The 14,538-nt window shown below is 43.4% G+C and overlaps 1 protein-coding gene across 3 annotated transcripts in view; it reads left to right on the forward strand.

Annotated features, from left to right (window-relative positions):
* Positions 1-14,538, forward strand: part of LOC142558054 (choline transporter-like protein 1) — a 129,086-nt gene that overhangs the window by 32,986 nt on the left and 81,562 nt on the right. For all 3 annotated transcript variants that reach the window (XM_075670216.1, XM_075670213.1, XM_075670214.1), the window contains exon 2: positions 4,917-5,030. In XM_075670216.1, the coding sequence (XP_075526331.1) occupies positions 4,917-5,030 (114 nt within the window). The remainder of the gene's footprint in view (positions 1-4,916; positions 5,031-14,538) is intronic.

Raw genomic sequence — 14,538 nt, forward strand, 5'->3', positions numbered from 1 at the left:
ATGTATGCGTCAATGCAAGCAGGAATTCTCCGATGCGCCAAGCAAAACAACCCACAAGATTTTTTGTCCACGATCTTAGCCATGAGGTACCATGAGGTAATATAGGGCAAACTGCATTAAATACGTATGCGTATTTATGTTCGAGAACCGCGTTTATAATATTTTAGATGTGTGTTTTAAGGGGTATAGGAATTCCTGGAATGCCCTTAAATTTTCATAATGGCATCTGCGACACGCTAAGCCTAATTCGGTGCTACCACTTCACCGCAAAGCGCGCTGCCTCTCCTACTTTAGACAGTCGGTGCTCGACCGAGTAACGCAGAGTAACGTTTGGCAGAATAACGCGATCACCCTCAGCAGGTTAGGGCTCGGCTGTATTGCCCCGTCTCCTTAACTATTATAAAAGTTACCTTTGTGTTGTCTTGGCGCTGTTGTTTACAAAGTACGCAAGAGGTCAGGCGGGAGCTCTCCGTGTTGCCTTCTATTATCGCGTCCCGCTTTTTATGCCACATTGCGTTTGACAGTCCTACTTAAGAAGTTTTAAAACATCTAAGGATGCATAATCGAAAACCTGTTGCACATGGTGAGCGTTCATCCTGGATAAATTAGTAGAAAGCGGCGAAGCAGCGGCGGTAGTTTTCAGCGTGCGGCTGCGACAAAAACGTGATAATATGGTGTGCATTGGCAGTTGGGCGAACGCATGTTGCTTAGTTAAACTGACTGCAATGTCATATTCAAGGCAGCTTCAGCATTTTAATCGTAATCTTCGTCATAATCGGTATCTTTGTGTGCCTGCGTTCAATGGTTTAGCTGTAGGCGCGTCACAGTGGAATACACCATTTTTACACTCTGACACCTATATATATATATATATATATATATATATATATATATATATATATATATATATATATATATATAATCAGTTAGTCGGCTGTAAACAAGTAGCGCCTCTAAGAAGCTCAACAAGATGAAGAGGTAGCTCCGAGCCAAGCAGTGGCGACGGGGCTTCCTTGCATGCCGATCGTCCTTACTATTTATGCAGGGCGTCCCAACTATCATGCACCAAGATTTAAAAATACTCAAATGCCCCGTAACTACAGAACCAGGATAATGTTGTTTGCCATCGCTTGCAGATACTCAGATTATTTGTGGCCTTCCATTCAATTACATGATGAGTCTTAATTATTTACTCAACTTCTGAAGGACTAGAATTATATGAAAAGTGTCAATGATAACATTTTAGAGGAACATGAAAAGCTCCCGATACAGCTTTCGGTTGCTCAATACATGAGGCATAAGAGTGTTTTTCGGGGCTTGAAGGAAGCCCGCGAATACACGCAAAGTGCCTCGAGTGGCCAGTCGGGCGGCAGTGTTGTGTGTATGACTGCGTTGGGTGTTCTAAGGAACCGTGTACTGTGTCGAATGTACAAAATAGTACAGGGTAAAACATATTTCGAATTTATTTAACCAGCTGCAACACCGACTTTTCTATAAAGCTGAAAATTCTTATTTCATTTGCTACTAAACCCTTGCTTTTGAAGCAAGCTTTCCGAAAGTGACATTTTTACTAGGACACATTAAATGCTGCCGAGTACGATATGCTAGTCACAACACCTGAGCTCGAAACCCACGCCTGTGACTGCCGCCGATAGTTTGCGCCGTAGAGCCGATTCGTACTCGATTCTTCCCACTGGCCGTAAATATGCGTGATACTCAAGTTTCATCAGTTACAGCGTCTGACATAGCTGCCATCACAATATTGTGCCGAAATTGGCATGTATCAGCAGCCTGTCTCAGGCATCGTTCCATTCTAGCAAGAAAGGAAGGCCAATCGTAGGTGACACTGCGTAGTTTCATTCCTCTTTATGAACATATAGATGCTGCCTCATACAAAAATAGAGGTACTCGCCTTCTCATTAGCACGCCCGCTGATAATAATAATAATAATAATAATCTTTATTCAGTAGAGTTAGAACAGTATACAAAACGGAAGCGCCGAAGCCACAAGAGGGCTTGTGCGGCGACAACCGGCAGCCGCGGCAATCTACGCGCCACACCAGAACTCCATCAGAAGCTGGTTGTGCATTTGGCACAACCATTACACATTATCAAAGATGCACTGATAACATCAGTACATATTAAAGGTACTCTAACGCTTGAACAGCAACTCTCAGTGTTTTGCGGGTGGACAAAGAAAATACATCGTCCGGTAGTTCATTGAATATAGCAGGAACATAATAGCGTCTTGTTGCTTTACCGTAGTGAGTGCGCACTCTCGGTTTAAGATAACGAGGAACATGTCTCAACGGTACCGGTTTCCTATTTATGTGCCTGTACGCACTGCTCCAAAAATATTTAAGTACTACGATTTGTTTAAAAAGATTCTCAAAAGACGGCAAACCGGCTGTTCTAAAGACACTGCTGGGTAAATTCTCCTGTGGCATGTAGAGGACACTTGTAGCGATGTTTTTCAAAATCCTATTAACTCGACATTTCCATGTGAAAGAGCAGTTAAAAAAACAACACATACCGTATCTTAAAACACTATACCCCAGAGCCTGGGCGATTAGTTTTCTGATAGAAAAAGGCATCATGGTTTTTAAATTAAATAACAAACATGCAACACTTCTAAGTTTCTTACAAATGTGGGTCAAATGAGTATTCCACGTCAGATCACTGTCTATGTGCATACCAAGATACTTAACCGACTGGACGCTAGCTATAGGTTGACAAGAGCAGAAAGAGCAATATGAAGGGTGTAAATATATGGAAGCGACGCTTGGTACATCTTTGTGCGGGTTACGAAAACAGACAAGTCGGGATTTGGTGCTATTTATTTGTATTAAGTTTGAGGCAAACCAATCACTAACTTTAATAGCGTCCTCTTGAAGGTTAGCCAGGGCACATGAAAACTCAGGGTTGCTTGACACTAGTAAAGTGTCATCGGCATAAAGGAATACGGTGGATGCTTTCACGTGGTCACATATATCATTCACATATAAGTTGAACAACAAAGGAGATAAGATAGACCCTTGCGGGACACCGCACACCAGACTTACCGCGTCACTGCAGATAGGCCCAAACATGACTACTTGTGAGCGATTGTGAAGGTAGTTTTTAATTAGTGACAAAAAAGGACCCCTAAATCCATATGAATACAGTTTAGACATTAAAATTTGTTGATTTACTGTGTTGAAAGCTTTTTTAACGTCCAAAAAAAGCCCAAATGCCACCTCATTGTTTTCCAGGCTTTGGTGCAGTAAATCAGAGAGATTTTCTAATAGCACCTGTGTTCCAGACCCACTAACAAATCCGTACTGATTCACACTCATTAGGTCATGTTTAGCAACAAATGCATTCATCACAGAAAGTACGTGTTTTTCTAAAATCTGGGATATGCAGGAAAGAACAGAAATAGGGCGGTAGTTGACAATATCATTCTTTTTCCCACTTTTGTACAGAGGAACAACGCGAGCACTCTTCAGTGAATCTGGCCATGTACCAGTTGCAATTATGCCGTTTAAAATAAATAGCAGAACATGTTTCAGAGCTGTAATGTTTCTTATCAGATCAGCTATGAAAATGTTGTCAAGTCCGGCGGATTTATTATGTTTCAGACTAGACAAAATACTGAAAAGATCAGATTCTGTCATAAGAGGAAGGAAAGATCATAAGAGGATCATCCTTTCATTACAACTGCGTGCGGTAGCGGTAGCCGGAGTCTTTTTCTACTGCTTTCTCGTGATGAATACTTCACGTGATGAACTTCGCGGGCAAATGCAATGGCGTTCTATTTACTTTTGTGATTGAATGCATAAAACGACGTTTTGTTGAAAAAGTTAGTGGAACGCGAATGCATTTCTCCGCGAAGTTTAGGAATCATTATCTCTAAAGATGTGTTATCCTCAGAATTTGTTCCACGTGGATCCGGCTTTCGAAATCGCGGCTAGAAGTTGTAAATCGATATATGGGTCATAGGGTAATTAGTGAGAAAATTAGATAGTATTTTTCGTTGATTCATCTATTGCGCATTTCAACTTTTTCGTGCAAGTAGTGGCCACGTCTTCGAGTAGACCAGCTCAGGAACTAGAATAGTGCTACCTGCCCAAGGCAACCTTTAAAAGAATATTTGAATGTGCTGGCTGAAACACCCTGTATATCTGTCGCCTCGTGTTGTCACCATTTCATAAAGTAGCAGTCACAATCTTAAAATAGAGGACGCGAAGCTTTGCTGCTAGATGGCTAGATTACGACATGTATAGTTGTCTGAAAGCAACATATCAGCAGGTTACATCTCATGTTTCATTACAAGCGAAAGTGTACACCCTCTCGGTCGAGGCTAGGGGCAACAACAAAGTCATGTTGCTCAATTCATTGAGGTTAGCAGATTGTAATGTTCGCAATTGCAGCTCTAAGCTGTCTTGAAGGTGACATAATATTATATATAGCTTTCCCGTTATTAAGGTACCTGCGTTCTGCGGGTCTTCGCGATGGGCTGTAAGAACGCCACCCCCTACCGCTCTGTAGTGTACGCGGTTTGGTGATGCTCGTCTGTATCTCTTTCTATCTCCCCCTTCCGCTTTCTCTTTTTATCCCCCTTCACCCTTCCTCCCATGCAGGATAGCCGACCGGGACTTGCTCTGGTTAACCTCTCCGCCTTTCTATGCCTCCTTTTCTCTCTCTCTCTCTCTCGTGTTGAATCACACAGGCTAAAATGCAAATAAATGGTTGACTTAGAGGCTTACACTCGTGTTACAAAAAGTTGCTGCAGTAAATCAAGTATTTTATCAGTTAATAAACAATTGCTTTCGAATTGTTATTATTATTATTATTATTATTATTATTATTATTATTATTATTATTATTAAAGTTAATGATATTTTTATTTGCCCTTGGCTTGTTCCTTTGTTCAGTCAATCCCGGAGACGGGGGGAGAAGACGTGACGGACTTCCGGAAGCCTGACCATGTCCGGGAATGCAAGGACGTCTTCTCGCTCATGGTGTTCTCCGTATTCGCCGTGTACATGGTGAGCCTTCCCATTCTGAATCCCACAGTGTCCCATTTCATAGGACCTACCACCTGTCCCAGTCTATACAGCGATAGCTGTTAGAGAGACAGTTCTTTTGCTGGATGTTGAGCAGTATGACTTGTCCCGAAGAGTATAGTATAATCTAGTTGTGGACAAGAATAGACCACGAGTAGAAAATGAAAATTTCAATCATCATGGATGCCAGAATTATAAAAATAATGATTTCTTTAGACAATGAAAAAATCATTCTGCGCGTACAATACACGAAAAGGAGGATGAAGGCTACAGGACAGCGCACACGCTACCAAACAAGTTTATTGCTCACAAGGCGGGAGAACAATCATAGGGGGTGGTAGAATAGGGAAAGCTGGGGGAGAAATAACTACGTAGGCATTTGTACGAGAACACCCATCATCTCCGGACAGGCCGCCATTGGAATCTGAACCTGGCAACGTTTAACGTTAGAACGCTATCTAGCGAGGCGAGTCTAGCAGTGTTATTGGAGGAATTAGAGGGTAGTAAATGGGATATAATAGGGCTCAGTGAGGTTAGGAGGACAAAAGAAGCATATACAGTGCTAAAAAGCGGGCATGTACTGTGTTACCGGGGCTTAGCAGAGAGACGAGAACTAGGAGTCGGATTCCTGATTAATAAGGAAATAGCTGGTAACATACAGGAATTCTATAGCATTAACGAGAGGGTGGCAGGTCTTGTTGTGAAGCTTAATAAGAGGTACAAATTGAAGGTGGTACAAGTCTATGCCCCTACATGCAGTCATGATGACCAGGAAGTCGAAAGCTTTTATGAAGACGTGGAATCGGCGATGGGTAAAGTCAAAACAAAATACACTATACTGATGGGCGACTTCAATGCCAGGGTAGGCAAGAAGCAGGCTGGAGACAAGACAGTGGGGGAATATGGCATAGGCTCTAGGAATAGCAGAGGAGAATTATTAGTAGAGTTTGCAGAACAGAATAATATGCGGATAATGAACACCTTTTTCCGCAAGCGGGTTAGTCGAAAGTGGACGTGGAGGAGCCCGAATGGTGAGACTAGAAATGAAATCGACTTCATACTCTGCGCGAACCCTGGCATCATACAAGATATAGACGTGCTCGGCAAGGTACGCTGCAGTGACCATAGAATGGTAAGAACTCGAATTAGCCTAGACTTGAGGAGGGAACGGAAGAAACTGGTACACAAGAAGCCAATCAATGAGTTAGCGGTAAGAGGGAAACTAGAGGAATTCCGGATCAAGCTACAGAACAGGTACTCGGCTTTAACTCAGGAAGAGGACCTTAGTGTTGCAGCAATGCACGACAATCTCATGGGCATCATTAAGGAGTGCGCAATAGAAGTCGGTGGTAACGCCGTTATACAGGAAACCAGTAAGCTATCGCAGGAGACGAAAGATCTGATCAAGAAACGCCATTGTATGAAAGCCTCTAACCCTACAGCTAGAATAGAACTGGCAGAACTTTCTAAGTTAATCAACAAGCGTAAGACAGCGGACATCAGAAACTATAATATGGATAGAATTGAACAGGCTCTAAGGAACGGAGGAAGCCTAAAAACAGTGAAGAAGAAACTAGGAATAGGCAAGAATCAGACGTGTGCGTTAAGAGACAAAGCCGGCAATATCGTTACCAATATGGATGAGATAGTTCAAGTGGCTGAGGAGTTCTATAGAGATTTATACAGTACCAGTGGTACCCACGACGATAGTGGAAGAGAGAATAGCCTAGATGAATTCGAAATCCCAGAGGTAACGCCAGAAGAAGTAAAGAAAGCCTTAGGAGCTATGCAAAGGGGGAAGGCAGCTGGGGAGGATCAGGTAACAGCAGATTTGTTGAAGGATGGTGGTCAGATTGTTCTAGAGAAACTGGCCACCCTGTATACGCAATGCCTCATAACCTCGAGCGTACCGGAATCTTGGAAGAACGTTAACATAATCCTAATCCATAAGAAAGGGGACGCCAAAGACTTGAAAAATTATAGACCGATCAGCTTACTGTCCGTTGCCTACAAAGTATTTACTATGGTAATCGCAAATAGAATCAGGAACACCTTAGACTTCTGTCAACCAAAGGACCAGGCAGGATTCCGTAAAGGCTACTCAACAAGAGACCATATTCACACTGTCAATCAAGTGATAGAGAAATGTGCAGAATATAACCAACCCTTATATATAGCTTTCATTGATTACGAGAAAGCGTTTGATTCAGTCGAAACCTCAGCAGTCATGGAGGCATTACGGAATCGGTGTAGATGAGCCATATGTAAAAATACTGGAAGATATCTATAGCGGCTCCACAGCCACCGTAGTCCTCCACAAAGAAAGTAACAAAATCCCTATAAAGAATGGTGTCAGACAGGGAGATACGATATCTCCAATGCTATTCACAGCATGTTTACAGGAGGTATTCAGAGGCCTGGAGTGGGAAGAATTGGGGATAAAAGTTGATGGAGAATACCTTAGCAACTTGCGATTCGCTGATCATATTGCCTTGCTTAGTAACTCAGGAGACCAATTGCAATGCATGCTCACTGACCTGGAGAGGCAAAGCAGAAGGGTGGGTCTGAAAATTAATTTGCAGAAAACTAAAGTATTGTTTAACAGTCTCGGAAGAGAACAGCAGTTTACGATAGGTAGCGAAGCACTGGAAGTGGTAAGGGAATACATCTACTTAGGGCAGGTAGTGACCACGGATCCCGATCATGAGACTGAAATAACCAGAAGAATAAGAATGGGCTGGGGTGCGTTTGGCAGGCATTCTCAAATCATGAACAGCAGGTTGCCACTATCCCTCAAAAGGAAAGTGTATAACAGCTGTGTGTTACCAGTACTCACATATGGGGCAGAAACCTGGAGGCTTACGAAAAGGGTTCTGCTGAAATTGAGGACGACGCAACGAGCTATGGAAAGAAGAATGATGGGTGTAACGTTAAGGGATAAGAAAAGAGCAGATTGGGTGAGGCAACAAACGCGGGTAAACGACATCTTAGTTGAAATCAAGAAAAAGAAATGGGCATGGGCAGGACATGTAATGAGGAGGGAAGATAACCGACGGTCATTAAGGGTTACGGACTGGATTCCAAGGGAAGGGAAGCGTAGCAGGGGGCGGCAGAAAGTTAGGTGGGCGGATGAAATTAAGATGTTTGCAGGGATAACATGGCCACAATTAGTACATGACCGGGGTAGTTGGAGAAGTATGGGAGAGGCCTTTGCCCTGCAGTGGGCGTAACTAGGCTGATGATGATGATGACCCATCATCTGAGTAGATTTTGAGATTCATTAGCTAGTAAGTTAATAGATGGCGCGCTAATACATTACTTTGCGCCTGCACCACGAAAAGGGAAGGCTTCATGAATTACGCGTGCCATTTTTTTCATCGTATTTGGCAACAACTTGGAAATCGTCAAAACTAAGGGTGCACTTGCACCCTTAGTGACTTACCCTTATGAGCAGTGACTTACTTGCCAGGTGGCTGCCTACTGATCCGCGCATCCGACTGGCGTGATGTCTTTTGCGGTCGTTAATAGAGCTCCTGGTCAGGCCGATGTGGCAGTGACCACACGATAAGGAAGTGCGGTACGCCACTCCCTTGGGGAATTCTAGATACATTTTTTAATATTTAATATTACAGCCAGGCCTGGAAGTGCAATCAGAGTTAACGCCCTTGAAACGGGACGCTAGCGTATATCGTGTAGGAAATAAGAGCTTGACGGCCCCTTTTTCAACAAACATGTTTGTGTGATGCGACACGTTGCGAGAGCAAGGTATAGCAGAAACCTTTGCCGTGGGTTCATCCTCAAACGTGGTTTGTCTTCTACTTTCTTCTTCCTTCTTTAAATCAGCAAGAAACGATTGCGCTATGCCTCAGATCAGGTTGTTAGGGAAGCCTGCAGCTTTTAGTCTTTCAACTTGGTTTTGAAAGCTGGTTTGACGCTGGTGAAAGCAAGAACTTGACAGCGATGCCCTTATGCGTACTTTTGCTATACTCCGATTAACAACCTTTGAATGTGAGGGATTAAAACAGAGACAGCTTTTTCGAGAGCGAGGGCCATATTGGGGGCTAACAAACATATTTCGGCATGAACAAAAGTTTTAAATCTAAAACCTCAAAAGAACGTCTTGTTGGGTTAGTTGGTCACAATTTATCTAACCAAGACTAAAACCTCAGCTTGTCATTCGCGGGAACCTGAGCTTTTCCCCCCCTTCTTTCCACATCCTCCTGCCATATTTTATTGTACTTATAATCTCGCCATCTGAGCAAAAAACCTGGTCGTTAGCGTGTACTCTGCTCTGCAGCCTTCTTCCTTCCTTCCACGTTTTGCCCACAAAGAATGATATTTTGTCTAACGTGATGTGTCACCAGCCAGCCCAAGCAGCCACCATTTTTAAGAAGCAAGAGCTGCATATTAGAGTATTAATGTAGTGAAGTAGTAAAACACACAAACACACACACACGCCCTCGCACACAGGCACGCACACACGCACATACACAGTCAAACACACACATTGATGGCAGCCTCACTTAGGCTGATAATATGATGGTTGGCGATGTCAAATATTCGAACGCTACAGAAGTGTCTACTGCTCTATGCATTACGCTCTCATTGTTACCAGCCGCGGTGGTTTAGCATTCGTGGTGTTGCGCTTCTAAGCACGAGGTCGGGGGATCAAATACGGGCCGCGGCGGCTGCATTTTCATGGTGGCGAAGTGCAACAACGCCCATGTCCCTGCAGTGGGGGCACGTTAAGGATCTCTTGGTGGTCAGAATCCATCTGGAGTCCCTCTCTACGGTGCGCCCCATAATCAAATGGTTTTGGCGCGTAAAACCACGAAAAAGCGTTCTCATCATTCAGAACCCATTTCCTTTTGTAATGCTCTATCGCAACGACTTGCTGCAAAGGTAAATTCGTTCACGGGTACGAGCAGTACTGGAGAGAACTTGCCATTGCATTGCAAAAAGCACGAATGCCGACCAGTTTTTGACAGTGTATCGATAGTGGGGAGAGAGCGCAGTAAACTGGAAAGAGAAATTAGCGAAGCGTTCAACATGAAAAAGTTGGGCGCGCATACATGTGTGAGTGAACCTTCGGTTCATATGAATGGTAAAGAACTTCAATTTCTGTATTTATCATGTTAATCCACCTGTTGTTGCCTTTGTTGGGAAGGGGTGTGACTTCGCTTTTGTGCACGTGTATAACTTTTGTTGATAATTGACCACAAACCTTGTTATTGTTCTTGGGTGTATACTCATGTGTGGCGGAGATTTGTGGAATGTTTTCACAATAAACTTCAGTTGTAAGTCCAGCGTTGTCCTGTCCGTTTCTACTTACTTGTGCTCGCGTCCGTACTTGCCGGAAACCGTTATACGTTTACGAGCAGTACAAATGACAAGAACAAATTTTTTGTTCTTCCATCTTTGCACGGCCTCAGCAAAAGCTGCTCGGATGCTTAGTTCTTAGTCAACAAGTGCCAACAACGGACATCGCAGGTGTCCGATAAAGCGGAACAGACGGGCAGGCTGCTTTTTCGCACGCCGAAATAAATTTGCGCTTCGTAACGTCACATTGCGTCAGCCGCCGTATCAGACCGCACTGGCCGTGCTTTCTACGCCTACAAAGTGCGCCCTGAATCGGTTTCCACACCTCACGTAGCACAAGGCAACATACGACGTGTAACCAGGAACAACAAGCCGGCGCTCGAAATATGACTGTTCTTGTTTTGTTTGTGCTAAGCTTTAGGCAATTATTCTGCGACCATTGTCACATCTATTGCGAAAACTAGCAATAATGAGTACAGCAATGTCATCGGCATAGGGAATAAGGCATAAATTAGTGTAAATATATATACGTAAACTAAAAGTGACAGAGGGCCTGAGAAACTATCTTGCGGCATACCTGACTTTAGGCATTGGGCATCAGACAGAATATTATTGTGGACAATTTCTTTACGATGTTTAAGATATGGTCGTAATAAAGCTATACAAATCCTCCCTATACCGCAGGGATTTTTTTTATCTAGTAAAAGGGTTTAGAGAAATCAATTTAAATTCAGAGAACGAGAAGCTTGTCTTCAAGTCAATTTGTGGTCAGTTCCTTTTGTTTGAGCAGTGCCAACTCAGTGGATTGTTTCGGTCTGAAACCGAACTGATGATCCCTTCAAACTCAATGCTTGTTTGAGACATTAGTCACTCGCATGAGGAATTTTTTCTAAACATTTAGAAATTACTGGTGCTGTAAAGATTGGTCAGTAATTGGACAATCCAGAGGTGGCCTCCCCTTTATGTACGACAACTTTTTGCCTCTGCTCAGTGAAGACGCCACTACTGAGAGAAAGGTTAAATATATGTGGTAAGAATGGAGCTAACAGGTCAACTACATATTTTAAAGGCGCTTTTTCTTGAAAGTCTTTTATATGTAAAGCCAGTGACGACCATGGACCTTACTTAGTTGAGGCCCCCAATCATGAGCGTTAACGCTAGAACAAACGAAGAAATACGTAGCTGAAGCATTCGTATTTGGCTTGACGTAATTCTATGTTGAAGTGGTTGTGATGTTCTTCATACGTAGACAATTCTGTGGAGTCTTTAGATTGAATCGATTCAGCATAAAGATTCGTTCTTGCTTCTATTTTTTTCAATAAGGCACTAGTGATCCACGGTTTCCTCGAATTTCGTTTTCGACAGTTTTAAAGAAAACGAGCTTGGATGCATGCGTTTAACTCAATCATTAGCACATTGTAAGCGTCATCTGCATGACATAATGATAATATATGGGAGAATTAAGTCGGCTGTGCATATTTCATTACGAATGTTTCCGAGGGCTTTTTAATCACTGCAGCGACAAGAAGTCGCCGAGGATTCAGACGCATCAGGAGGGCTGGTATTAGAAATAAAGGCGAATACCGGGAAATGGTCACTGATGTCAGTTTTCAAAGTTCTGACAACTACAGTATGTTCATCGGCGTTAGTGACAATTAGATCTAAAGTAGATGAAGCGGAGCAAATTAATAATTAAGTACAGTGATAACATTCAGAAGAGTGTAAGAATCAAGTAAAAAAAAGCAAATTCGGTTTGTTGTGGTGAGAGGCTTCACACGTCAATATTAATATCACCAGAAAAGTATAGCACCTTGGCCATTTAAAGATACACAATCGAAAAGGACGTCTAACAATGAAACGAAGTTGTGTATATGTCCATCTAGAGGGCGGTAGACAACACAGAAAAAATTTTTTATCGCTCTTAATGGTTCACACCTCGTAATCCGGCAAGGTACTGTGTAGTTCATATACGTAAAGTTATAAAGGACTATCGGAATGCATTATGTCCCCGCGAAAACGACAAGTGATGAAACAGGAAACACACAGGACATACAGGTTTGGATAAAGCACTAATGCTTGCTTTTGTTTTGTCCCATATTAGATTAAAGTTTTTGCAAGAAAAGCTTGTGGGCCTTGACATGGCAGCAACACACATCTTTAGCTCAAGCCAGCGCTCTTGGTGGTCTGCGTGAAACACAATTTATGACTGCAGCGCCACCACTGGCGAGGACACGAAACTGGCCCCAGTGTCCAGGGCCTAGTTGCGCCACCCTCGTATTCTTCAAGGTCACCACAGCGTAACAGCTTGTCAAGGTGTTTTTGCGTTAGTGTCACCGTCTTATTCTAGAACGTCACCACCACATGACATCTTGTCAAGATGTTCTTGCGTTAGTTGGCGGACGACTCCCTCAAGCACAAACGCCAAACGGCACCGCCAACTTCGCCATGGGCCATCATGCAAGCCGCAGGCTACAAGACCTACCCCAGAGCATGGACTTCTACTTTAGAGAACCAGTATGATCCTGGTCAAGTAAGCTATCAAAATGATGGGCGAAGCATTACCTACAGCCATCGCACTGAACAACCCAGCGAAACAATTTTCTTCCGCGGACCTTCGTCCAGTGATAGAGTGATTTCGCTTGAGACTTTCGAATGGCTCTCAACCTTTAACATCTGGAACGCTGAGGTCAAGTTACACGATGTGCATTCCGCTTGAAAGACGACAAGAGGAACTGGTTCAAGAATTGGGGGCCTACCTTAGCGACGTGTTTCGAAACAGTTTTCCGAGGACCTTCACAAATCACGTTCGCTAGGGAAAGGCTGAAATTCTGCTAGAAGCCCGTGTACAGCTACCGAACGAAAGCCTGGCAAGTTTCACGGAAGAGATGACTCGTCTACTTCGCCGTAGTAGGCAACTGCTTGTTTTCCAGCCTGCATTTCCCCCAATTATGTGTTGAAATCGCCCATGACTACAACATACCGAGTTTTAACCTTGCTGATTTCTAATTCCCCATCTCTACAAAGCTCTCCTACTACTTTATTATCATGACCGGACATTGGAGCGTGGGCTTGCATTACCTTCAATCTATATTAACCTGATAGAATCAAAGTCCCCGTCTCATCCCCAGCGTTGGGCGTCATTTCGGGAAAAAGGATTTCCGACAAGGCATACCGAACCACGCAGGTCTTCCATGTGGCTCAAGAAAATTACTGAACTAATTGAATATCGCAAGGTAAAATGGGTAGAATAATCGTAAAGCCTGACTTGCAACCTGCAGACATGACAGCGTCAGACTGTAATATGAATATACGAGAAAACATAATTCCGTTATGCGAAAACTAGAAAAAAACACAAACACCTTTTCCATTTGTAGAGCGGCCATGGCCTCCCAGATTTCTGCGCGCAAATCTCAAAGGGCATAACGCGGCGCGTCCGATTCCTTGCAACATCTCCAGATGGCGCTCGCCTCCACCCATTCCCAACGGGAGGTGAATGCAAGACCTTTGTGAGCAACATAACCTCGTTATCGTGAATAAAAGGCCTAAGTGTGAAGGGCAGATCACGTGGGAAGTGGGTAACCGGCAATCAACCATTGATTACTCTGTGATGACAGACGGAATTCATGATAAGTTGAGAGAAATGATCATTGATGAGGAAGGGTATAGCAGCAGAGGGAGTGACCATAAACGCATCGTTTTAAAGATGGGATATGTAGTTGGGAAAGAGAGCGAGGAGTGCAAAATGGCCTGTCCAAGTTTGAACGCAGGACAAATAACAAATGAAGTCAATAGAGTCGAGGAAGAACGTGGCAAATGGCCAAAAGAGGGAATAAGGCGATCTTCTTAATGTAATAACGATAGAAATATGGAAAGAAAAACAACGTGTTCCTTGGAAAGGAAAAAAGAAACCGAAGAACTGGTGGAACAGGGAGATACAAGAAGCGATAGCCGAACGACAAAAAAACATCCCGAGAGCACAGGGAGGCAAAGAAGGCGCGGTTGCCGCGGGATCAAGTAGCCAGTAAATGGGAAATATACCACGAGAAAAAAAGTCTATGGTTCAAATACTGGTGGAAGCAAAGAGAAAAGGTGAAAGTTAACGTTGGTTGTCAGAAATAAGTGAGAAAAAGAAGGCCGCACCTAGAATATTTTGGAACCACATAAAATTATT

The sequence above is a fragment of the Dermacentor variabilis genome, chromosome 9, assembly GCF_050947875.1.
Source record: "Dermacentor variabilis isolate Ectoservices chromosome 9, ASM5094787v1, whole genome shotgun sequence".
NCBI classification, from domain to species: Eukaryota; Metazoa; Arthropoda; class Arachnida; order Ixodida; family Ixodidae; genus Dermacentor; species Dermacentor variabilis.